A 23,905-nucleotide genomic window follows, 5' to 3' on the forward strand; every position below is an offset into this window, starting at 1 on the left:
ACAGCTGTTGTACCACCAAGCTCCTTTCCATCTCGTAGCACAATTACTACTAGTAATATCATTGTCATTATCCTTGGTTGAGAACTTCATTTGATTGTGAGAATCAAGAGAATCACCTGCGTTACCTTTTTAAAAAATAATGAAAATAATATATTAAACTTTTCTAAGAACGTCATTGTTAATTCTAGTACGCCCTGCGAAAAAATTCAGGATTTTATTCTGATTTAAATGAATGGAAATAATCTTTATTAAAAGTCGAGCAAGGACGGTGGGTCGGATGCGAAGGCCGAAGGGTAGAAAATAGTTTAGAGTAACGAGTTCATATTTTCAGTTTAACTTTTTGAACTGTAGAACACTGTTACACCGAAAGTATATAACGTACTGACTATGAATAGCTTTGGTTGTAGCTTGTGATGACTGTGAATCAATTGTGAAGTGTTTCCTATCCCACCAGCAAAGTTTTCCGTGGAGTGGTAGTGAGGACACTGCTCTTGAATTGCATCCGCATAGAACCTAAGTTTCCAGTTTTCCGCAACTTTACTAGTTTTGTCTTAAATAATTTCATGTTTCCATCTATGTTCCGCCCACAAAGTATTTAATGTTATTTTAACTTAATATCTAATGCTATAACTGTAATCTTTAATACCAATCAAAATTTTTAGCGCTATTTAACTGGAATAATTATGTTAATGTAATGGGGTCACAGGAGGTTTTATTTTATCCAGAATCGTTGAAGGACTATAGTCGCGGCGTAAAATTCAGCCTTTACTAAAAAAAAATTTCACCGAAACTTTCAATTCCTCACGTTGCTGCAAACCCACTGTTTTTCCTCCTGACGAAGTTATGATATATTATTGTAGTTGATGTTTTTTATCTCAAACATGCTACACTTCATAATAAGAACATATGCTACCCCGGACGCACGGTATTATGGGAAATAGAGAATTATCTATTCAATTTTATCTGAAAATAGAGAGATGCATCCCGTCTCTGAGAGTCGCGTGTATGTATGGATAAGTTCAACAGCTGAGAATCTAAGTTTAGACAGAGCGTGCACGTGGTTTACCTGTATAATTGCCAACATTCAATCTGTATTTGTCTGATTCATCAGCCACACTAAATGTTCCATATTTAGCGTAACGTTCAGCGCCATCGAAATCCATCAAATTAACTCTTAAAACATTTTGACCAGATTTGGTTAAACGATGTATTTTATCAAGTCCCAACCAGAACTCGCCGTTAAGATCACCAAAGCCAGCTTTATAGTCTGACCATCCTAGGTAGAAATCTTGACTGCCATCTTGTCTTCTTTGGAACACGGTCCAGCCACCCCCGTCTTTGCGCATATCACATCTGACTTTGAAAAATCCCAGGCCATCAGGGTTGATTGTATAAACACCATCTTGTCTCACTCCTGATTTATAAAGATCAGCACAACTATTTTCGGCAATAACTGTGGAAACGGAAAAATGTTGCGAAAATATCAGAATAGCAATTCGATAACGAAACGTCAAAGTGTTAATTTAGCTATTTGATGGCGGGAAATGCCAACGACATATCCTTTCGCAGCGATATCCTAGGCGGATTTCTTTGATTCAAGCCATGCTGTTCATAGTTTTTATTTTTCCCCCGGAACGCAACAAAAGCGAAAACTAGCGAACTAATGTTTTTACAATTGTAAAAAATAATTATGACATCCTGCCTGTAGATTTTCCGGCTTTTTTATAAGAGAAAGTTGTCAAGTTTTACACACCTATACAATAGGTTCCTGGACCAGTATAACCAGGTTTACAAGTGCATGTGTAGTTGTAAGTGTTACTGACACAAACAGCGTTGACATCGCAAGGATTGGACGAGCAATAGTTGATCTCTGAAATAATACAGCAAATGTTATAAGTTGTTTTAGCCATTAACAAAATCATCGTAACAGAACATGAAAGTTTGTTTTTTTCTCTTACTTGTACAATTGGTTCCTGGACCAGTATAACCAGGTTTACAGGTGCATGTGTAGTGGTCACAGTGACCGACACAAACAGCATTGAAGTCGCAAGGGTTTGTCTTGCAATGGTTGGTTTCTATATGTTAATTTCATTTAAATAAGTCCGACTGATCTTGAAATCATAGCATAACTAAACAAAATCGCAACGTTACCGTTGTTTAGACACAATATTTTGAGCGCCAATTTCTGTCTGCGAATTTCCTGTTCTATGACACGACAGCATGACCCAAGCTTTTGATCTTGTTTTGAACACAATAAGTTGTAAGCGAGGGTACGATTTTTTATATCAGATCTGATATCACAGCAAAGTGCTTCTGTAATAACAGATTGCAGAAAAACCTGGAACAGAATCACCACCAAAGCAATTCTCAACATTGTTAGGTCTTGAAATTCTCAATTCTGATCCGCATCCACTGAGTAGAAACCAACTCGACTAACTCTATCTGACTGAGAACAGAGTCAAGCTCTGGTCAATTTATACAAGAGCTGTGCGCACAGGAGAAATGAACATCGCTCTGCCTTGGGCTTGGCTTGCGTTCACTATTAATATCTAGTTTGCGTTCCGGCATGTCGTTTTTTAGTATTAGCCAAACAAGGAAATCATTATAGTCTATATCGTGCATGCAATATCGCACGTCCTGTTTTTTTTAAATGCGTATAAAAACATTGCTTTGCTAAATGCGTTTAAATCTATGGATCATCGTTATCATGTATCAAGATGTCTTTGTCTATTGGCGCATGTTTTGGCTAATATTTTTTTGAAAATGTCGGATGGTAAAAGGACTGGTTGACCATGCTAGCGAGAAAACGTGCTGTGTACAAGAGGAGTGCAGTTGAATACCAATTTACAAATAAAATGCAACAATTCTCAGCAAATCTGTTTTGCATGTGAGTTTGCTTTATTCGAATTTAAACTATAATGAAAGTGATGAATATCGTAGTGTTACGCAAGGCTTTATTTAGTTTAGAGATACGCATATGAAAATAGCTGTAAAAATAGGAATACCAATAGCATGACAGGGATTAGTGAATGATTTTTGCCACAAGACGCCTGAGTAAATAAATTTTCGGCCATTAGCAAACATTAATCGCCTTTCCCTTTCATGTATGACATATCGTGGGATTAAATAAGTAATAAGGTGAAAATATTTATAATCCTCTCAGAACTAATACCTGGATAAACAGTTTTAAGTCGTCACTTATCTTAATGGTCGCATTCTTTAAAAAAATGTGCGTGCTGTAGGCCATTCAAGTTCTTATGTCAATCAATTGTGTTAAAAATGTTGCTCGGTCAAGCATGTAATAGATTACGTCATCAAAAGTTCAATTCGATAAAATAAGAGTGAAAATAGTTTAAGTTGAAAGATATTGTTCACAGACGTATTGTTTGTAAATTTTACTAGTTGTTGATGATAAACATTTTAAGTTGTGAACATTTTTAGGTATTGATCGATTGAGCAGAAACCAACTCGACTAGTGCGACAACGCCTTAAACAAACAAGATATGAGAGCTGGAACGAGCTTCCAAAACCAACCCACATTTCTAACTAACAGCGCTGATTGGTTGGATAAAGATCAGCCCACTCTGGTTGATGACGTCTGCAAGTTTCCCTCAACCGTTTCTATAAAAGGGCGTGCACAACACCCCAACCTTGAGTGGACTAGCGGAGTGGACTAGCGGAGTAAAAAGCATGTGAAACGTTAGGAAGCTCAACCTGACAGAACAGACAACCAAGACTATAGAACAAAAACAACGAGGTCCGAAAGGACGAAGATCTGAAGAGAAGAGAAGAGAGGAGAAAAGAAGAACGAAGCCAGAAACTAACATTAATGAACATTAGCTAACTATTGTAAAGATCTCCTACCTCGCGTAGAAAATAAAAGACTTTTAACAGTAGAATAAGACTGGACAGTTTTGACTATATAGACATTTTATAGCTAGTTAGTTCGGTAGTTTGGACGAAGTTTCATCTCTGTCGCTTTCCAAAGTCATGAACGCCCGTTGAAGTCCAGCTAATTCCGGTGTTCAAATCCTTCACACCGTACAAACCATTGAGATTAGAATGATAGCAATCTCTGTACCACCAAGCTCCTTTCTTTAAAACTGCACAGTTAGCAAGACCGCAAATATCATTGTCACTATCCTTGGTGGTGAACGGCGTGTCATTGTGAAAAGCAAGAGAATCACTTGCGTTACCTTTAAAAAATTATATATATTTTTGAAAAATGTAATTTAATAAATAATATTTTAGGAAAAAAGTATTTTAACTTTATTAGTAAACTATCTGCTGGGATTTTCCTTTCGTGTTACTATGAAGGTATGGTTACCTAAAATATGTAATTCATGTACGAATAATTTTAATTGAAGGGATTTAGATGCAGTCTTTGTGACTTGGTCTAAGCACCGCGAACGGATTAATCTGTCGACAGCAGTGAATGTATGTCGTTTAGCTACAACGTGTAGTTTACCTGAATATCTGGCAATATTCAATCTGTATTTTTCTGCTTCATCAGCCACACAATGCTTCCATATTTTGTCTAAGCTTCATCGCCATTAAATTCCATCAAATCAACTCTTAAAAGATTTTGGCCAGATTTGGTTAAACGGTGTATTTTATCAAGACCCAACCAGAACTTGTCTTTGAAATCACCAAAACCTGCTTTATAGTCTGACCATCTAAGGTAGAAATCTTGACTTCCATCTTGTCTTCTTTGAAACACGGTCCAGCCTCCCCCGTCTTTGCTCATATCACATCTGACTTGGAACAATCCCAAGCCATCAGGATTGATGGTATAAACCCATCTTGCCTTACCCCTGATTTATAAAGATCAGCACAACTATTTTAGGCAATAACTGCCGCGCAAACGGAAAAGAAACGAAATATCAGAATTGCTAGCAGTTGAATACCAAGAAGCGTTAAGAAGTGTTAGTACTTGGTTGAGACAAAGGGCAAGGGCAACTTCTTTACTATGGCCGGATCCAATTATCCAAAGTTGGGAATGTGAAGTTCTTTAATCAAGTTAAGTGGCACAAAACAAATAGGCAACTGCAAAAGCCTAGAGGAATCGTTTCTCTGGCCCAAAAATCGAAATCTTAGCGACACCAACCGTGTTAACAAAGAGACAAGTTTTCACAGCAAAGTGCTTCTGTGCAACCAGTTTGGAGGACAAATTAAAAGTCTCGTTTGCGTTTCCTGCAAGTCTCAGCGTTTAGATATTTTCGTGCGTATTCACATTAAGACATTTGCGCAAACGTAAAACAAAACGCATTTATTCAAGTGGTGATTCTGGAATGCGAGTGGGATAATCTGACTCGTTCCCAGTCGCTTTGATGTTACGCGAACGAGTAATCATAATGGCCGCGATTATCCTGGCCAGCGATTGTTAAATATCATTAATATGTGTCTTGTCAAGGCACTGCAAAGGAGTCAGCATATCTTTTAGTAGGGAATTAGGTTCGCTTAGCTATTGCTAAGCTCAAATGCGATTTCAATGAACAGTTTCAACTCCTTTATGTTCTCTTTCAAACCTTTTACGAGCAGGATCGTCGGAGCCGTATGCATGGGGAACAGCTCATATGTTATAAGATATAATCAGCACAACGACAAGTTTAGATTCTGCTATGCATATTCTGCGCACTAAGTCATTAACAATCTATTCAACATCTGCAATCACATTCTACTGGTCAGTCAACTCGTTATATAATCTACAACTGTAGTGCATTATTGTGCATTTTGTATTGTTCATGGTGCAAAGTGTCAACGTTTCCGTTTGGCAACCACGTGCAACCGTAACCTCCCCTTCGTGCATAATATAATTAATTATATCCCGTCTATACCACTATTACTAAAACATATTAGTTTAGTACAAACATCAAACTTGATGTTCTTCGCCGCAAAACTAGTCTCTTCTAAAGCTCCTCTTCATTTTAAAACTGGTTTGGACGAATTTTCATCGTCGTCTTTTTCATTGAATACCACGAACGTTTCCAAAAGTACCAGCCTATTCCGCTGCTACTACTCTTACCTGCACCAGGTACAGGCCATTGAGGTTGGAATAATGACAGCTCTTGTACCACCAAGCTCCTTTGTAGCTCGTAGCACAATTACTGCCGAAAACATCATTGTCGCTATCCTTGGTAGAGAACTTCATTTGATTGTGATAGGTAAGAGAATCACTTGCATTACCTTTATAGAAAATAATAAAAACTTCCTCAGTGAATATCATTTTAAAGCAAAAAAACTTCTCTAAAACACCAACTTCTCTAGCCTACGTCTATGGAGAGCCTCGTTCTGGCGAATCAATGAAAAATAATATGCGAAATTCAGGATTTTATTCTGCATCTCACTTCATTATCAAGGTGAGCAGTTAAAATGGATCACTTGGTGGAAATAATGATCGAACAAGGACGAGGTGTCGGGTACGAAGGGTAAAAAATAGTTTATGTATTTGGTTGACTTTTTGAACTGTAGAACACTGTTATACCGAAAATATGAAGTATGGCTATGAATAGCTTTGGTTGTAGCTTGTTATATCTGTGATGGTTGTGAATCAATTGTGAAGTGTTTCCTATCCCACAAGCAAAGTTTTCCGTGGAGTGGTAGTGAGGACTCTGCTCTTGAATTGCATCCGCATAAAACCTAAGTTTCCTTTTCTGCAACTTTCCTAGTTTTTGTCTTAAATAATCTCATGTTTCCATTCATGTTATGCAATATGTAATGTGATAACTGTAAACTTTAATACCATAATTTTAACGCTATTTAACCTGAGTAACTAACACAAACTCTATCCTGTACTAATGCTATTATAATGGGGTAACAGGAGGTTTTATTTCATCCAGAGTCGTTATAGGACTAGTCACGTCGTAAAATTCAGCCTTTATTAAGAACATTAATTTCTTTCATAACTATTTCCGCTAAGTCTTTCAATCCCAACGTTGCCGCAAAACCACCCTTTTTCCTTCTGACAAATTTATAGTGAAACTTTATTCCAGTTGATGTTTTTTAATCTTAAACTTGTTACCCTTCATAATAAACACATTTGCTACCCCGGACGCACGGTATTATGGGATATACTGAAAATAACGATATATAATATATTCAATTTTCACTGAAGACAAAGAGATTAATTTTCATCCTGTCTTAACTTAAGTGTCTTTGAGTGTCACGATTCTAAATTAAGGCAGAGCGTAGATGTGGTTTACCTGAATAATTGCCAACAGTCAATTTTTATTTGTCTGATTCATCAGCCACGCTAAACTTTCCATATTTTGCGTAAGCCTCATCGCCATTAAATTCTGTCAAGTCTACTCTTAAAACATCTTGGCCAGATTTGGTTAAACGGTGTATTTTATCAAGGCCCAACCAGAACTCGCCGTTAAGATCACCAAAGCCAGCTTTATAGTCTGACCATCCACGGTAGAAATCTTGACTTCCATCTTGTCTTCTTTGGAACACGGTCCACCCACCCCCGTCTGTGTTCATATCACATCTGACTTTGAAAGATCCCAGGCCATCAGGATCAATAGTATACACACCATCTTTTCTTACTCCAGATTTATAAAGATCAGCACAACCATTTTCGGCAATAACTGTGGAAACGGAAAAATGTTGCGAAAATATCAGAATAGCAATTGGATGACAAAACGTCAAAGTGTTAATTTAGCTATTTGATGGCAGGAAATGCCAACGACATATCCTTTAGCAGCGATATCCTAGGCGGGTTTCTTTGATTCAAGCCATGCTGTTCATAGAGTTTATTTTTCCAGCGGAACGCAACAAAAGCGAAAACTAGCGAACTAATGTTTTTACAATTGTAAATAATAATTATGACATCCTGCCTGTAGATTTTCTTGTTTATAAGAGAAAGTTTTACACACCTGTACAATTGGTTCCTGGACCAGTATAACCAGGTTTGCAGGTGCATGTGTAGTTGTAAGTGTTACTGACACAAACAGCGTTGACATCGCAAGGATTGGACGAGCAATAGTTGATCTCTGAAATAATACAACAAATGTTATAAGTTGTTTTACACATTAACAAAATCATCGTAACAGAACATGAAAGTTTGTTATTTTCTCTTACTTGTACAATTGGTTCCTGGACCAGTATAACCAGGTTTACAGGTGCATGTGTAGTAATTTGAATGGCTGGTGCATAAAGCATTAGGGCCGCACGGGTTTGACTTACAATGGCCGGTTTGTATTTCAATATTAAATTTAATTTAAATAAGTCCGGTTGATCTTTAAAATGAATTCAAATCATAGCATAACTAAACAAAATCGCAACTTTACCGTTGTTTGGACACAGTATTCTGAGCGCCAGTTTATGTCTGGGAATGTTCCGTTCTATGACACGACAGCATGATCCAAGCTGTGGTTCGTGTTTTGAACACAATAAGTTGTAAGCGAGGGTACGATTTTTTATATCAGATCTGATATCATCGCAGCAAAGTGGTTCTGAGAAACCACTTCGCACAACAACCTGGAACAGAATCGCAACCAGAGCAATTCTTAACATTGCTAGGTCTTGAAATTCTCAATTATCTGTCCACTGAGTAGAAGCTAGCTCGACTGACTCGATCTGATTGAAAATTGAGTCAAGTTCTGGTCAATTTATACAAGAGCTGTGTGCACAGGGGAAATGAACTTCGCTCTCCCTTGGCTTGCGACTATTGTCTAGTTTGCGTATCCGGCATGTCAATTTTTAAGTATGAGCCAAACAAGGAAATCATTATAGTCTATCGTGCATTCACTATTTTGCACGTCCTGTTTTTCCTAAACGCGTATAAGAACATTGCTTTGAACTTCCCTCCAACATCAGCATTTAAATATTTCTATGCGGGCTTCCGGTTATTTACTTTGGGATAAACGAAGACATTGTGTTCAAGTAATTTAAAAAAAAGTCAATTATTCAAGCTGCGATTCCGGTTTGCAATATCTAAATTGTGAATTTTAATTCTGGGTGTGATTGGAAAATAAAATACAACAATTCTCAGCAGTTCTGTATTGTGAGTTTGCTTTATTCGAATTTAAACTATAATGAAAGTGATGATTATCGCAGAATAAGGCTGGACAGTTTTGACTATATAGACATTTTATAGCTAGAGCTAGTTAGTTCAGTGGTTTGGACGAAGTTTCATCTCTGTCGCTTTCCAAAGTCGTGAACGCCTGTTGAAGTACCAGTTAATTCCGGTGTTCAAATCCTTGACTCAGTACAAACCATTGAGGTTAGAATGATAGCAATCTTTATACCACCAAGCTCCTTTCTTTAAAACTGCACAGTTAGCAGGACCCCAAATATCATTGTCACTATCCTTGGTGGTGAACGGCATGTCATTGTGAAAAGCAAGAGAATCACTTGCGTTACCTTTAAAATATATTTTTATACGATTTTTTATATCAGATCTGACATCGTCACAGAAAGTGCTTCTGTGCAACCAGTTTGTAGAACAACCTGGAAGAGAATCACAACCAGAGCAATTCTCAACATTGTTAGGTCTTGAAATCAGTTCTCAATCTGTCCACTGAAACCAGCTCGACTAACTCGATCTGATTGAGCACAGAGTCGTGCTCTAAATTTATACAAGAGTTGTGTGCGTGAGTAAATAACTTTGAGGAAATGAACACTATTTTAAACGTTTAGTCTTCGTTTCCTTGATGTCTTTTTTTGGCCCCAACAAAGAAATCATAATATCAATCGTACATAATCGTGAAATAATTGCGTCTCGTTTAAATCTATCGCTCAACATCATGATGTATCAAGATGCCTTGGTTTATCGGCGTGTGTTTTATAGCTTGTACTTTTTTGAAATGTCTGCTAGAGAAAGAACTGGTTCACCATGCTAGCTGGAAAACGTGCTGTGTACAAAAGGAGTGCAGTTAAATATCAAGAAGCGTGAAGAAGTGTTAGTACTTGGTTGAGACAAAGGGCAAGGGCAACTTCTGTACTATGGCCGGATCCAATCATCCAAAGTTGAGAATGTGAAGTTCTTTAATCAAGTTAAGTGGTACAAAACAAATTAGCAACAACAAAATGTCTTCAAAATGTCTTTGTACACCTTGTATATTCTCTATATTGATATCCGGTTCTAGCACAAACACTCCAAGTGTTTTTTTTGCATCTCACTAAACCAATATCATGGTAGAAGGTTTTTCATATTACATGACTAATTTTCATTGTGGCGATAGTTAATAGTTGCAAGCGAACGTTGTTGTATTTTTCGGCTGGCTTATCCCACCAAGAAACCACACACACGCAACATCGCGATCCACAATTCGCTATAAAAATACGTAAAAACATGCATTCTAAACCAGATCTAAAATTATTTGTATGATTCCATATTATCTTGTTGCACTAATATTAGCGGCTAGCTTTGGTTAGCTTGACTTTAGGACACAACATACGCTATATCTGTAGATTTCTACAGGGCAAGTAAATTTTGCTACCCCGGACGCGCGGTATAATGATTCCACTAATGGTGAAAATGAAAATAGTGAATTGTGAATTGTGCAATCAATTTTTGTTAGCGTGCATACACCTGCTTAGTGGTCAGGAAAAACGCATTTATTTAAGTGATGATTCTGGAATGTGAGTGGGGGATAATCTGACTCGTTCCCATGGCCAGTCGCTTTGATGATACGCGAACGAGAAATTATAATGGCCGGGTCGGCATTGTAAACATTTTTTGGCCACCGATCTTTATAACATTAATATATCAGTGTCTTGATAACGGACTGCGATGGAGTCAGCATGTCTCCTAGGAAATTAGGTTTGCTTAGCAATTGCTGAGCATTCTGATATTGTTCAAATGCGATTTCAATAAATAATTTAATTATTTCAAACGTGTAATTTATCTTTTAGATTATGGCCTCATAACTATTGTTAAACGACTCCTTTTATCTTGTCCTTCAAACCTTTTACGAGCAGGTTGGTCGGAGCCATATGCATGGGGAACTGCTCATTTGTTAATATAAGATATAATCAACAAAACGACAAGTTTAGATTCTGCAATTTATATTCTGCGTACCAATTCATCAATTCAATCTATTCAACCGCTGCAATGTGTTTCTACTAGTCAGTCAAGCCGTTATATAATCTACAACTATTGCATGTGCATTTTTGAGCATTTTTGAAGTGTCAACGTTTCCGTTTGGCAACCACGTGCAACCGTAACCTCCCCTTCGAGCATAATATAATTAATTATATCCCGTCTATTTCACTATTACTAAAACATATTATAGTTTGGCAGAACATTAAACCTGATGTTCTTCTTCTAAAGCTCCTCTTTATTTTAAAACTGGTTTTGGGCGAATTTTCATCGTCGTCAGTCTTTTTCATTTCTTTTCTCAAAGTGTTCCATCTTATTTCACTGGCTCCATACCGGCCATTGAGGTTGGAATAATAACAGCTCTTGTACCACCAAGCTCCTTTCTAGGTCGTAGCGCAATCATCCAAAGTTGGGAATGTGAAGTTCTTTAATCAAGTTAAGTGGCACAAAACAAATTAGCAACTACAAAAGAGCCTAGAGGAATCGTTTCTCTGGCCTAAAAATCGAAATCTTAGCGACACTATCCGTGTTAGCCAAGAGACAAGTTTTCACAGCAAAGTGCTTCTGTGCAACCAGTTTGGAGGACAAATTAAAAGTCTCGTTTGCGTTTCCTGCTAGTCTCCTTCAACGTCAGCTTTTAGATATTCTCGTGCGGGCTCACCGATTTTTAAGACATTCGCACAAACGTAAAACAAAACGCTTTTATTCAAGTGGTGATTCTGGAATGTGTGGAAAATAATTGCGTCTCGTTCAAATGTATCACTCATCATCATCGTCTGGAGTCTTTAAAATGTCTTTGTACATCTTGTATATTCTCTGTATTGATATCCGGTTCTAGCACAAATACTCCAAGGTGTTTTTTTGCATCTCACTAAACCAGTATCATGGTAGAAGGTTTTTCATATTACATGACTAAATTTCATTGTGGTAATAATTAATAGTTGCAAGCGAACGTTGTTGTAGCAAAGTGCTTTTGTGCAACCAGTTTGCAGAACAACCTGGAAGAGAATCACAACCAACGCAATTCTCAACATTATTAGGTTTTGAAATCAGTTCTCAATCTGTCCACTGAAACCAGCTCGACTAACTCGATCTGATTGAGCACAGAGTCGTGCTCTAAATTTATACAAGAGTTGTGTGCGTGAGGAAATGAACTTTGAGGAAATGAACACTATTTTAAACGTCTAGTCTGCGTTTCCTGGATGTCTTTTTTTTGCCCCAACAAAGAAATCATAATATTCAATCGTACATAATCGTGAAATAATTGCGTCTCGTTTAAATCTATCGCTCAACATCATGATGTATCAAGATGTCTTTGTTTATCGGCGTATGTTTTATAGCTTGTACTTTTTTGAAAATGTCTGCTAGAGAAAGAACTGGTTGACCATGCTAGCTGGAAAACGTGCTGTGTACAAGAGGAGTGCAGTTGAATACCAAGAAGCGTGAAGAAGTGTTAGTACTTGGTTGAGACAAAGGGCAAGGGCAACTTCTGCATGTACTATGGCCGGATCCAATCATCCAAAGTTGGGAATGTGAAGTTCTTTAATCAAGTTATGTGGCACAAAACAAATTAGCAACAACAAAAGAGCCTAGATGAATCGTATCTCTGGCCCAAAAATCAAAATCTTAGCGACACCATCCGTGTTAGCCAAGAGACAAGTTTTCACAGCAAAGTGCTTCTGTGCAACCAGTTTGGAGAACAAATTAAAAGTCTCGTTTGCGTTTCCTGCTAGTCTCCTTCAACGTCAGCGTTTAGATATTTTCGTGCGAGTTCACCAAATGTATCACTCATCATCATCGTCTGGAATCTTCAAGATGTCTTTGCACATCTTGTATATTCTCTGTATTGACATCCGGTTCTAGCACAAGTACTCCAACATGTTTTTTTGCATCTCACTAAACCAATGTCATGGTAGAAGGTTTTTCATATTACATGACTAAATTTCATTGTGGTGATAGTTAATAGTTGCAAGCGAACGTTGTTGTATTTTCCGGCTGGCGTATCCCACCAAGAAACCACACACACCGGAACTTCGCAATCCACAATTCGCTATAAAAATACGTAAAAATATGCATTCTAAACCAGATCTAAAATTATTTGTATAATTCCACATTATCTTGTTGCACTTATAATAGCGGCTTGCTTCGGTTAGCTTAATTGTAGGACACAACATAGGCTATATATAAATTTCTACAGGGCACATATATTTTGCTACCCCTGACGCGCGGTATAATGGGATATAGTGAAAATAGTGAATTGCGTAATCAATTTTATGTTAAGATGCATACCTGCTCAGTACTCACTACTCAGCAACAAAACGCATTTATTCAAGTGATGATATCATCTGGAATGCGAGTGGGATAATCTGACTCGTCCCCAGTCGCTTTGATGTTACGTGAACGAGTAATTATAATAGCCGCGATTATCCTGGCCAGCGATTGTTAAATATCATTAATATGTGTCTTGTCAAGGGAGTGCGAAGGAGTCAGCATATCTCCTAGTAGGGAATTAGGTTCGCTTGGCTATTTCAATGAACAGTTTCAACTCCTTTATGTTCTCTTTTAAACCTTTTACGAGCAGGATCGTCGGAGCCGTATGCATGGGAACAGCTCATATGTTATAAGACATAATCAGCACAACGACAAGTTTAGATTCCTGAATTTATATTCTGCGTACTAAGTCATTAACAATCTATTCAACATCTGCAATCTCATTCTACTAGTCAGTCAACTCGTTATATAATTTACAACTGTAGTGCATTATTGTGCATTTTCCATTGTTCATTGTGCAAAGTGTCAACGTTTCCGTTTGGCAACCACGTGCAACCGTAACCCCCCCTTCGTGCATAAAATAATTAATTATATCCCGTCTATGACACTATTACTAAAACATATTATAGTTTGGTAGAAACATTAAACCTGAAATTCTTCTCCTAAAGCTCCTCTTTATTTTAAAACTGGTTTGGACGAATTTTCATCGTCGTCTTTTTCATTTCTTTTCTCAAAGTGTTCCATCTTATTCCATTGGCTCCATACCGGCCATAATTGAGGTTGGAATGCCAACAGCTCTTGTACCACCAAGCTCCTTTCCAGGTCGTAGCACAATTCCGATACCAAGCATCATTGTCGCTATCCTTGGTAGAGAACTTCATTTGATTGTGATAAGACAGGGCATCACCTGCGGTACCTTTATAGAAAATAATAAAAACTTCCTCAGTGAATAACATTTAAAGCAAAAAATCTTCTTTACGAACACCAACTTCTCATTGTTTTTGCTATAGAGAACCTCGTTCTGGCGAAGCCATGAATAAATAATATACGAAATTCAGGATTTTTTTCTGAATCTCACTCCATTTTTATCAAGGTGGGAAGTTAAATCGATGGAAATAATCTTTATTAAAGATCGAGCAAGGACGAGGTCAGTCGGGTTTCCTTTTTAAATAATCTCATGTTTTCATCCATGTTATGCAATAATCTAATAATCTAATAATAATCTAATAATCTAATGCTATAACTGTAAACTTTAATACCAGAATTATTAACGCTATTTAACCTGAGTAACTAACACAAACCCTATCCCTGTACTAATGCTATCATAATGGGGTAACAGGAGGTTTTATTTCATCCAGAGTCGTTGTAGGACTAGTCACGTCGTAAATTTAAACTTTATTAAAAAAATAATTTCTTTCATAACTATTTTCACTAAATCTTTCAATCTTACACGTTGCCGCAAACCTACTGTTTTTCCTCCTGACAAATTTACCGGCAGTAAAACTTTATTCCAGTTGTTATTTTATCCCAAACTTATTACACTTAATACACATTTGCTACCCCGGACGCAAGGACTTATGGGATATACTGAAAATAATTAATTATATATTTAATTTTTATTGAAAACAAAGAGATTCGTCCCGTCTCCGAGCGTCGCGTGTATGTACATGTAGCGTACGCCTAAGATCCTGCAAGACACAGTCACAGCACGGCTTCCAGCCCCAGTCTGATTTATTTATATCAATTTCTTTCTTATATTACATTCCATCAATTACGTATCATAATCACTTAATCATCATGTTCCTCTAGCAAATTCTATTTACATGATTAGCTATATTTATTGCGACATGCATTAATTACGCAATCATTTTGATCGCGCGTCACATACAGATAAGTTCAACAGCTGAGAGTCTAATTTTAGGCAGAGCGTACATGTGGCTTACCTGAATATTTGCCAATAGTCAATCTGTATTTGTGCGATTCATCAGTCACACTAAACGTTCCATATTGAGCGTAACGTTTAGCGTTATTTAAATCCATCAAATTAACTCTCAATACATTTTGACCAGATTTGGACAAACGATGTATTTTATCAAGGCCCAACCAGAACTCGCGGTTAAGATCACCAAAGCCTGCTTTATAGTCTGACCATCCAAGGTAGAAATCTTGACTTCCATCTTGTCTTCTTTGGAACACGGTCCAGCCACCCCCGTCTGTGCTCATATCACATCTGACTTTGAAAGATCCCTGGCCATCAGGATCAATGGTATACACACCATCTTTTCTTACTCCAGATTTATAAAGATCAGCACAACTTTTTCTTGTAACTATAAATATATATAGATATATAGATATATGGATATATAGATGCACAGATGTATGTGTAGCGGTTAGATTGACTCAGTCACAAATAGAATTGAAGTCGCGTGGATTGTCCAATGGGACAAACAACGGTCGGCTTCTATATATCAATTAAATTTAAATAAGTCCGGTTGATCTTCAAATCGTAGCAAAACTAAACAGAATCGCAACGTTACCGTTGTTACACAGTATTTTGAGCGCCAGTTTATGCTTTTCAATTTCCCGTTCTATGACACCACAGCATGATTCAAGCTTTGGATCTTTTTTTGAACACAATAAGTTGTAAGCGAGGGTACGATTTTTTATATCAGATCTGATTTCATCACAGCAAAGTGCTTCTGTGCAACCAGTTTGCAGAACAACCTGGAACAGAATCACAACCAAAGCAATTCTCAACATTGTTAGGTCTCGAAGTTCTCAATTATCTATCCGCGTCCACTGAGTAGATACCAACTCGACTGACTCGATCTGATTGAGAACAGAATCAAGTTCTGGTCAATTTATACCCAAGCTGTGTGCGTGAGGAAATGAACTTTGGTCTCCTTTGACTTTTCTCTTCCTTTAAAAGTCTCATTTGCGTTTTTCTGGACGTTTCGTGAAAGTATGAACTATAAATCTAACGAAGAATTAAGTCATTATGTTGCAATTAATTAATTGCGCGCTGTGTTCTACCTTAAACGGGTACAGGCACATTGCTTTCAGCATTTTAAGAATTTTCTTCCGTGTGGGCTTAACCGTTATTAACTTTCGGACAAATAAAGGCATCACGCAAACGTACAAAATGCCTTCATTAAAGCCCCGTACATGACATAGACGGACAAATTTTCCTTGACAAGTTTTCCTTGCGAAGTTTTATTTGCTCGACAAGGAGCTTTTCCTTGACAAGGAGCCTTGTTCAAAAGCCAGTCATGCCAGCTTCTCAAAAAGGAAAAATTCTCGTGTGTATAATGGCTCATATTATAGTAAAATTACTAAAATATGCTCATACTATCGTAAAACTTGTCTTCTGCGTACACACTACACGCGAGCAAATAAAACTTGGCAAGGGAAACTTGTCAACGAAAACTTGTTCGTCATACACACCAGCAACTGAACTGGTCAAGAAAACTTGCTAAGGAAAACTTTCTCGTCTGTACTATGCTTAAGACGTTGTTCGAAGCGAAACATATTTGCTTGACGTGTCAAAAGAGAAAACTGTTTGCGTAGTAAAATATAAGAAAAAATATTAATGATTTTATCAGAGGTTACCATGCAACTTTCAGAAATCAGTACACTTACTACGCGGGGTGCTATATATCAATAGACAAAGATATCTTCAGGTGTTTTATGATTCCAGATTATCAAGTTTCAAGCGTCACATCATTTCCAAAACGAGTTCTATACATGTCTATTTTTGGCTGAAACGTCGGCATGTCGCCAGATTTTTTATTGAATCTTTATATACACAATTACGACATTAGGATTGGAAAAATATTCACAACAAAAAGAATAGCCTCTTGTGTTTTAAAATAGCCTCTTGTGTCTCAAAAAGAATAGCCTCTAGTGTTTTAAAAGAGATAAACACACGGTTTCCAGTGTCAAACATTCTGGAAAAATATATATCCGCCATCTTTCGTTGAATTATTGAATAATATATTATGAATTATTGAATATATTTCGAGCTGTTTACAAATAGAAATCAACACAGTTCATGCAGTTTATTTTTCCACTGGAGACAGCAACGAAAGGGAAAACTACCGCACTATATGACTGTTTTAACAATTATGAATACTAATTCTATTTTGCCCGTAGACTTTCTTGTCTATAAAGGAAAATTGCCCTGTATAACCAGGTTTACAGGTGCATGTATAGTGGTTAGAGTGCCTGACACAAACAGCATTGAAGTGAAATGAGTGAATGGCTTCGACAAACAAGGGTCCCGTTCGCACTCTTACAGTTTTGGGTATTGTTATCCACTGAATAAAGTTGTTAAAACAAAATATAAATCAGTAGAGCAATTCTTAACATTTTAGGTCTCAAAATTCTCAATTATCTGTCCAAGTAGAAACCAACTCTATATGAACTCTATCTGATTGAGAACATGCAGAATCAAGCTCTGGTCAATTACACCGAAGCTGTGTGCGTGACGAAATAAACTTTGATGTCATTTGACTCTCCTCTTCCAAAACTAGTTTGCGTTTTCTGGATGTTTCCTGAAAGTATGAATTATGAACCTAAACTAAATTAAAGTGATTATATTCTGTCGTGCATTGCATGTCGCGTGCTTCCTTAAACGGGTACAGGCATATTGCTTTCAGAATTTAAAGAATTTTCTTCGGTGTGGTGTTACCTGTTATTAACGCTTTTATCAGTTTTATGCAAGTGATGATTCTGGAATTGAGAGGGATAATTGCGTCTGATTAAAATGTATCGTTATCATCATCATCATCATTATCTGGAGTCTGAAAAATGTCTGTCTGTTGATCACGTTAGATAGAAAACGTACAGTTGAGGACCATATTCGGGAAGCGTGAAGAAGGGTCGGTATTTGAGACGAAGGGTAAATGCAAACATAGGTAGTATAAGCGGGATCCAAAGTTGAGAAAATAAATGAGAATTTAATCAAGTTATAAGCAGTCACGTACGAGTATGTCCTCCCCAATTAATGAGTTTAGGCCCGTTTCAGACGTCGAATTTTTCATGTGCCGAACGTAATGTTGATGAGCTAAAGTCTTTGTTTAAGTTCATTTGCATTCGATTTGGCACATGAAAAGTAAGATGCACCAAATCTACGACGCGGACGTGAAGTAATACTACCACAACTTTTCGTTTGTGAAAATCATCATCCGTTCAATTCAGCCTTTATCTTAAAGTCTCATTACGCTACGCACCAATTTTCTATCAACATTCACTTTCATTGCTTGGATATTGATAGTTGTTTACATTTACATTTTACATTTCATATTTACATGTTACATTTTACTCGTGATGGGTAGCATTTGGTGAAAAAAGAACTGAATACAGTAAAAAGGAAATCTAAATGTATATTCGCGCGTTTAACTGAAAATTTTAATACGAATCGATGCTTCATTGTATAAATTACTGTTCTTCAAATCTTGAGTACAGAATTTCGAGCTGGTATCGCCCAATCTTCCGACCACGGACAAGCAAAATTTTTTAGGCCAGTATGCGTGCCATTGATGAATATTTATAACTTGTTTTCATCTCAAGTACTGACACTTCCTTCAAGCTTCTTTGCACACGTACGTCTTCTAATTTCTGGTTAGCATGGTCAAACCAGTTCATTTACAAGCTGATAATTTCAAAAAATATAAGCTAAGGACCTGTTCATATGAGACGGGCCAGCCTCAGCGTCACAGAGGGGTATTTCACAAAAAAATTATCTGTGCTATTTACTGTTCATCTTTGCTGTTGTAAAATTTCATGAGAGTGCTTATTCTTTTTGTTGTCATTTTGCCAATCCTAATGTCGTAATTGTGGATTTATAAATTCAATAAAAAATCTGGCGACGCAAAAAAGCTGGCGTTTCAGCAAAAAAATGTCAGACATGCAGAACTCTTTTCGCTGATACTGATCAACATGTGTTAGAAGAAACTACTGAAAAGCGTATATTATGTTTGCCCTGTAGAGAAATGATAGTGTATGTCGTGTCCTACTATAAAGCTAGCCAAACCTGGCAGCTATAATAAGTACAATCAGATAATCTGGAATCATAAAACACCTGAAGATATCTTTGTCTATTGATATATAGCACCCCGGGTAGTAAGTGTTCTGATTTCTGAAAGTTGATAAGCTTTGATAATCATTAATTTTTTTTTCTTATATATTTTACTACGCAAACAGCTTTCTTTTTAATTTTTAATTTTTTAGCGCGTTCAAATATGCTTCACTTCGAACTTCTGGTAATCAACGTCTTAATGTCATCGATATCGCCCGTCTCTTCCTAGTTCCTACTGAGTATAAACGTCGGTAGATTTCAATCTTACATTCTCATTATTATCTCATTATTGTTCATAATACTTCAAATTCCTAAGCAGCATCAAAATTTAGACACATGCATATAACTTCAGTATGGATTTCGAGGCAACCTTTTTACAAAAAGAGCCTGGCTTGCGAGGTTGCCTTTTTACACTGTAAAATTTACTATATCGTTGTACCCTTTATACATTTTACATGAAGTATCACGAGTTGTGTTTCCAATATGGCGTCCGGAACCCAGTTTGGTAAATGCTTTTTCGCTGAGTTAAGGGGTTTCTTCAAAAGCCAGGAAATGCCGAAGACGATTTGTAGAAGGAGGTAAAGAAATGGATCTCAAATATCAAAGACGTGTAACTCTTTTCAAAAGCGGTGATCCAAAAATTGCTAAGGTGTCGTATATATTTTAAACTGATTATATACAGTATATTCAAACAATGGGGCAATTACCGTTATTATATAAATCGTAGTGTTATTATCGTACTTGAGATTAGCCTCATTTCACACATATTTCTAACGAGTGGGCGTGTTCTGATTTGAAATCAGATCTACATTTTATGCATTGCAAAGAAATAGTCACAAATGTGAATTATGAGCAATTCGTTTCTTATTTTTTCGAGTGGCCTTTGAATCACATATTTATTTGCATACTTTGTTGAATGCTTCTCCTTAAATGTAGTGCTGTTATGACAGTTATGAAACCAATATCCAAAAGCAACTGCAGTGAATTCATAGGCAAAAACCTGCGCAACAATACATTAGGTTACATGTTTAATACGAAAATAGTTTGTTCAATTATTAAGGTTCTCCGATAATCCATCTTTGCTGATCCAATTCACTTCAGATGCATGGAATGTAGTCTCTTATTGACAAAGCTGTACTCCCATTGGCTTTAGATTTTGTATATATATATATATATATATATATATATATATATATATATATATATATAATTATATATATATATATATATATGTATGTATTGCAAGTCAACTGACTATAATTAAACATCCATCAGAATGGAATTGGCTCCAATAAAATTGGATTATGGGAACAGACCTTTGTGTGACTGTTACTTTACGTAGGTGGTAAATGTCCCAGATAGTATTGCTGAGTTGTGTATGATTGCTCAGCAACAGCTCAATATCAGTGACTGTAAACTTTTCACCAATAAAGGAGCGATCATTGACAATCTTGGGCTTGTGAGGTAAGAAAACAGGTTTAAACTTGTCTTTGAAAAGTGAGCCAGTAAATTGTTGTTTCTGATGCCTTATTAAATTAATGTCCTATTTTTGTTTATTTAGAGATGATGATGTTATATATGTCTCAGGTGGAGAATATTATAATGGTAAGGTGAAGGTTCTAGGATATCTAGGTTCTACAATATTTAGGAATAAAGCCTGGCTCACTTCATGAGTAAAAATGCTAGTGTTTGACATTGCATGCATCCTTGCAAGCAGTTAATTATCAACATGCAACACCCCATTTCCTAGATTCCTCCGAGGACTGGATTACGCTTAACGTTGGGGGAAGGCGTTTCACCACAACAAGGTACATAGGAATGGCCTAACTTATACATATGACTTGCAAACATTCTATATTTGCGTAGGTAAATGTAGTTCATTTTTTACTATAGTTAGTAACAGTGGCCAATCACTATTGTGTATCTTGGAGTTATGATTTAACTGCCGAAAATGTAGCTGAGAGTTTCACACAGCTGGATCCATGTATTATGCCAGTGCTGCATTCATACAAATAGTTTTAGTTGTCTTTTTTTCTTTTAGAGCAACATTGGTTGCTAGTGATCCAGAGAGCATGCTAGCGAGGATGTTTTCATCACAAAGTAAGTTGGTTGCATGTGAACATCATGTACTTTTGAAACTTTTTTGTCCATATCAGGCAGTTGTTGTTGTACCACATTTGATGAACAGTTACAAAGATGATGCTACGTTGCTCCATGGTCATATTGAAATGATACCCTGTCTGTTTAGATTCGTGGAAGAGTGCAAGAGACCACACAGGAGCCTATCTGATTGATCGTAGCCCTGACTATTTTGCTCCATTACTGAACTACCTTCGTCATGGTAAACTGATTTTGAATGAGGGTGTTAACCCAACTGGTGTTCTGGAAGAGGCCAAGTTTTTTGGATTAACCGGTGTTGCTGAACAGCTTGAAGATATCATTAAGGTAAGATGTTAAGACTTAAGAGTGGTTTTCACTTCAAACCTCACTTCATAAGTCATAACAGTCCAATCCCCAAAAAATCAAGGTTTGTGTACGTATTTCGCTTCTTTCTTAAAGACCTAGGTAGATTACCTATGCACAGGTAATATGATTGATTAATGGTGCAGTACCCTAGCTCTTTCCGTTGTTTGGAGTAGTGGCCTTGTGTTTGTTGACAGTTGATGAGATGTAACTTGCTTCAAGTTGACAACAATTCTTGAATGCCCTTAAAGTTAAAGTTGTCAAGCTAGTTAAATTTGTAATCCATAATCTGCAAAACTGTTGCCAGGATTTGGATAAGGATGAGGACAAACCCATAACAAGACAAGAATTCGTCAGAATATTGTTATCAACACCGTCCAACTGCGAACTCCGTTGCCAGGTATTAAAACAAAGAGCAGCGATGAATCGTTTAGGATGTCTTATTTCAGATTTTGTGGTGTGCTTATTTACTGTGTGAACGCATGTGATACAGTTGAACATTTGTTTTTAGGGAATCAATCTCGAAGGCGCTGACCTGTCCCGCCTGGACCTACGATATATCAATTTCAAAATGGCCAACTTGCGGAGAGCCGACTTATCTGGTGCCAACCTTTCAAACTGCTGTTTCGAGCGCTCGTGTTTGTCTGAAGCTCATATTGACGTACGAATTGTATTTTTGTACATACCTGCTAGAAAATTAGGCTAACTTGCTAAGCACGGTTAGGTCCAGAGCTTGAATACCGGTAGTATACTTTAGCTGCGATTATTTACTAAGAGATTCGTACGATTCAAAAATGCAATGGTTTGCATATCTCATTCGTTCATTAACAATAATCAAAAGCCGAGAATTACAACTAAAGTCGTAGCTAAAACGAGTTTTGTTCGGTGAGTTATTCCGTCGTCTGAATCCCGCGATTTGTTCTGTCGCGTTCGTAGAAATGCGCCCTACAAGGAGTAAACTGCAACCTGGCTTTATTGAAATGGTTACGTTTTTGTTCACAGGGTGCCTCCTTAAGCGGTGTCCGTATGCAACGAGCCAGTTTGGAAGGGGCTTCACTCAGAGCATGTAATTTTGAAGATCCGACTGGAGTCAAGAGTGCGAACTTAGAAGGTAATCCAGTTTATAAGGGGGGAACTTAGGCCAGTTAGGGGGTACTATAGTTGATAAGGAGGGAACTTAGAAGTACTGTAGTTGATAAGAAGGGAACGTAGAAGTACTGTAGTTAATAAGGAGGGAACTTAAAAGGTACTGAACGCCATCCTTGTAGGTGTAAACATGAAAGGTTGCGATCTCGCTGCGAGTCAATTGTCCGGGGTGAATCTTCGTGTTGCCAGGATGAAAGGCGCCAACCTGCAAAACTGCAACCTTCGCGGAGCAATATTGGCCGGTGCTGATCTCGAGGTAAATGTTTACAAACTGTAATGCGGCGATTTAAGACAAAGCCTTAAGCTTACCGATACACGCATCAGTTCTTAAATTTGATCCTTAGCTACCAGCTATTCGTGTCTTGAGTACTTGCGTTTGTGTTTATTTTTTTGTAAGAACTGTAACATGTCGGGTTGTGATCTTCAAGATGCTAACGTGCGTGGTGCGAACATCGTGGGATTGTCGCTGGAGGAGATGCAGTCTCCACTTCACATGTCCCTGTGGGTGCACACCCAGTCGGGACGAAACGACCACGATGAACATTTGGATCTAAACATGGCCGATCCAATCAGGATTGATGCTGGTATACCTTGAGTTTCCCGAGAGTATTGAGTCTTATTGTGTGTTGATCCTCTCTTCAAACGATGCTTGGCGTTTGGCGTCCGGGATAAATGTGCCCTTGCTACCCGTTGGGGGGGGGTGGGTTATGGGAGGGCACACCTCTAGAAATCTCGCTCGCAAATTCAGCTGGTAGATTTCACCTTCTTAGTTAAAAGACAGGAACTCAAGTTTTTTATCTTTGAAAGTAATGTCCGATTGAAAAAAGAAATGGAAGTCAGTGAGTAATCAAAACATTGGTCGGTAAAACATCGGTGAATGTATCATTTTAAATAGAGTT

At 37.3% G+C, this 23,905-nt stretch overlaps 3 protein-coding genes and 1 pseudogene across 3 annotated transcripts in view; 1 reads left to right on the forward strand and 3 right to left on the reverse strand.

Moving 5' to 3' along the window:
- LOC114515890 (sushi, von Willebrand factor type A, EGF and pentraxin domain-containing protein 1-like) overlaps positions 1-2,529 on the reverse strand; it is a 36,494-nt gene extending 33,965 nt beyond the window's left edge. Inside the window, exons 1-2 of the mRNA XM_028535209.1 lie at positions 2,152-2,529; positions 1,959-2,075 (exon numbers count right to left, since the gene is read on the reverse strand). Coding sequence (XP_028391010.1) covers positions 1,959-2,075; positions 2,152-2,374 — 340 coding nt within the window. The 5' untranslated portion in view covers positions 2,375-2,529. The remainder of the gene's footprint in view (positions 1-1,958; positions 2,076-2,151) is intronic.
- Positions 2,530-5,624: 3,095 nt separating this feature from the next.
- On the reverse strand, positions 5,625-8,517 carry LOC114515891 (annotated as a pseudogene).
- A 5,461-nt stretch (positions 8,518-13,978) lies between these two features.
- LOC114515892 (ryncolin-2-like) lies at positions 13,979-16,078 on the reverse strand. The gene is made up of 3 exons (XM_028535211.1): positions 15,856-16,078; positions 15,262-15,645; positions 13,979-14,234 (listed from the first exon to the last, which is right to left on the reverse strand). The coding sequence occupies exons 1-3, from the start codon at positions 16,076-16,078 to the stop codon at positions 13,999-14,001; spliced, it is 843 nt and encodes a 280-aa protein (XP_028391012.1). The 3' UTR covers positions 13,979-13,998.
- A 3,609-nt stretch (positions 16,079-19,687) lies between these two features.
- On the forward strand, positions 19,688-23,692 carry LOC114516337 (BTB/POZ domain-containing protein KCTD9-like). Its single transcript, XM_028535781.1, has 11 exons — positions 19,688-20,046; positions 20,740-20,861; positions 20,959-21,002; positions 21,148-21,205; positions 21,439-21,497; positions 21,646-21,842; positions 22,168-22,260; positions 22,372-22,521; positions 22,863-22,971; positions 23,129-23,262; positions 23,404-23,692. The coding sequence occupies exons 1-11, from the start codon at positions 19,984-19,986 to the stop codon at positions 23,599-23,601; spliced, it is 1,227 nt and encodes a 408-aa protein (XP_028391582.1). The 5' UTR covers positions 19,688-19,983; the 3' UTR covers positions 23,602-23,692.
- Positions 23,693-23,905: the final 213 nt, after the last annotated feature.

This window comes from Dendronephthya gigantea, unplaced genomic scaffold, assembly GCF_004324835.1.
Source record: "Dendronephthya gigantea isolate DGI-Jeju-01 unplaced genomic scaffold, DenGig_1.0 000005F, whole genome shotgun sequence".
Classification (NCBI taxonomy): Eukaryota; Metazoa; Cnidaria; class Anthozoa; order Malacalcyonacea; family Nephtheidae; genus Dendronephthya; species Dendronephthya gigantea.

Bases quoted from the DNA above. Each gene is read 5' to 3' on its own strand.
- LOC114515892 (XM_028535211.1), bottom strand. From the start codon at position 16,078: ATGTTGAGAATTGCTTTGGTTGTGATTCTGTTCCAGGTTGTTCTGCAA. The intron at 15,646-15,855 runs GTAACGTTGCGA...ATATATTTATAG, and splicing joins CAAAATACTGTGTAACAACG to TTACAAGAAAAAGTTGTGCT. The intron at 14,235-15,261 runs GTAAGCCACATG...TTTTCTATAAAG, and splicing joins GACTATTGGCAAATATTCAG to GTACCGCAGGTGATGCCCTG.
- LOC114516337 (XM_028535781.1), top strand. From the start codon at position 19,984: ATGGATCTCAAATATCAAAGACGTGTAACTCTTTTCAAAAGCGGTGAT. The intron at 21,003-21,147 runs GTAAGGTGAAGG...CCCATTTCCTAG, and splicing joins AGGTGGAGAATATTATAATG to ATTCCTCCGAGGACTGGATT. The intron at 22,261-22,371 runs GTATTAAAACAA...ATTTGTTTTTAG, and splicing joins ACTGCGAACTCCGTTGCCAG to GGAATCAATCTCGAAGGCGC.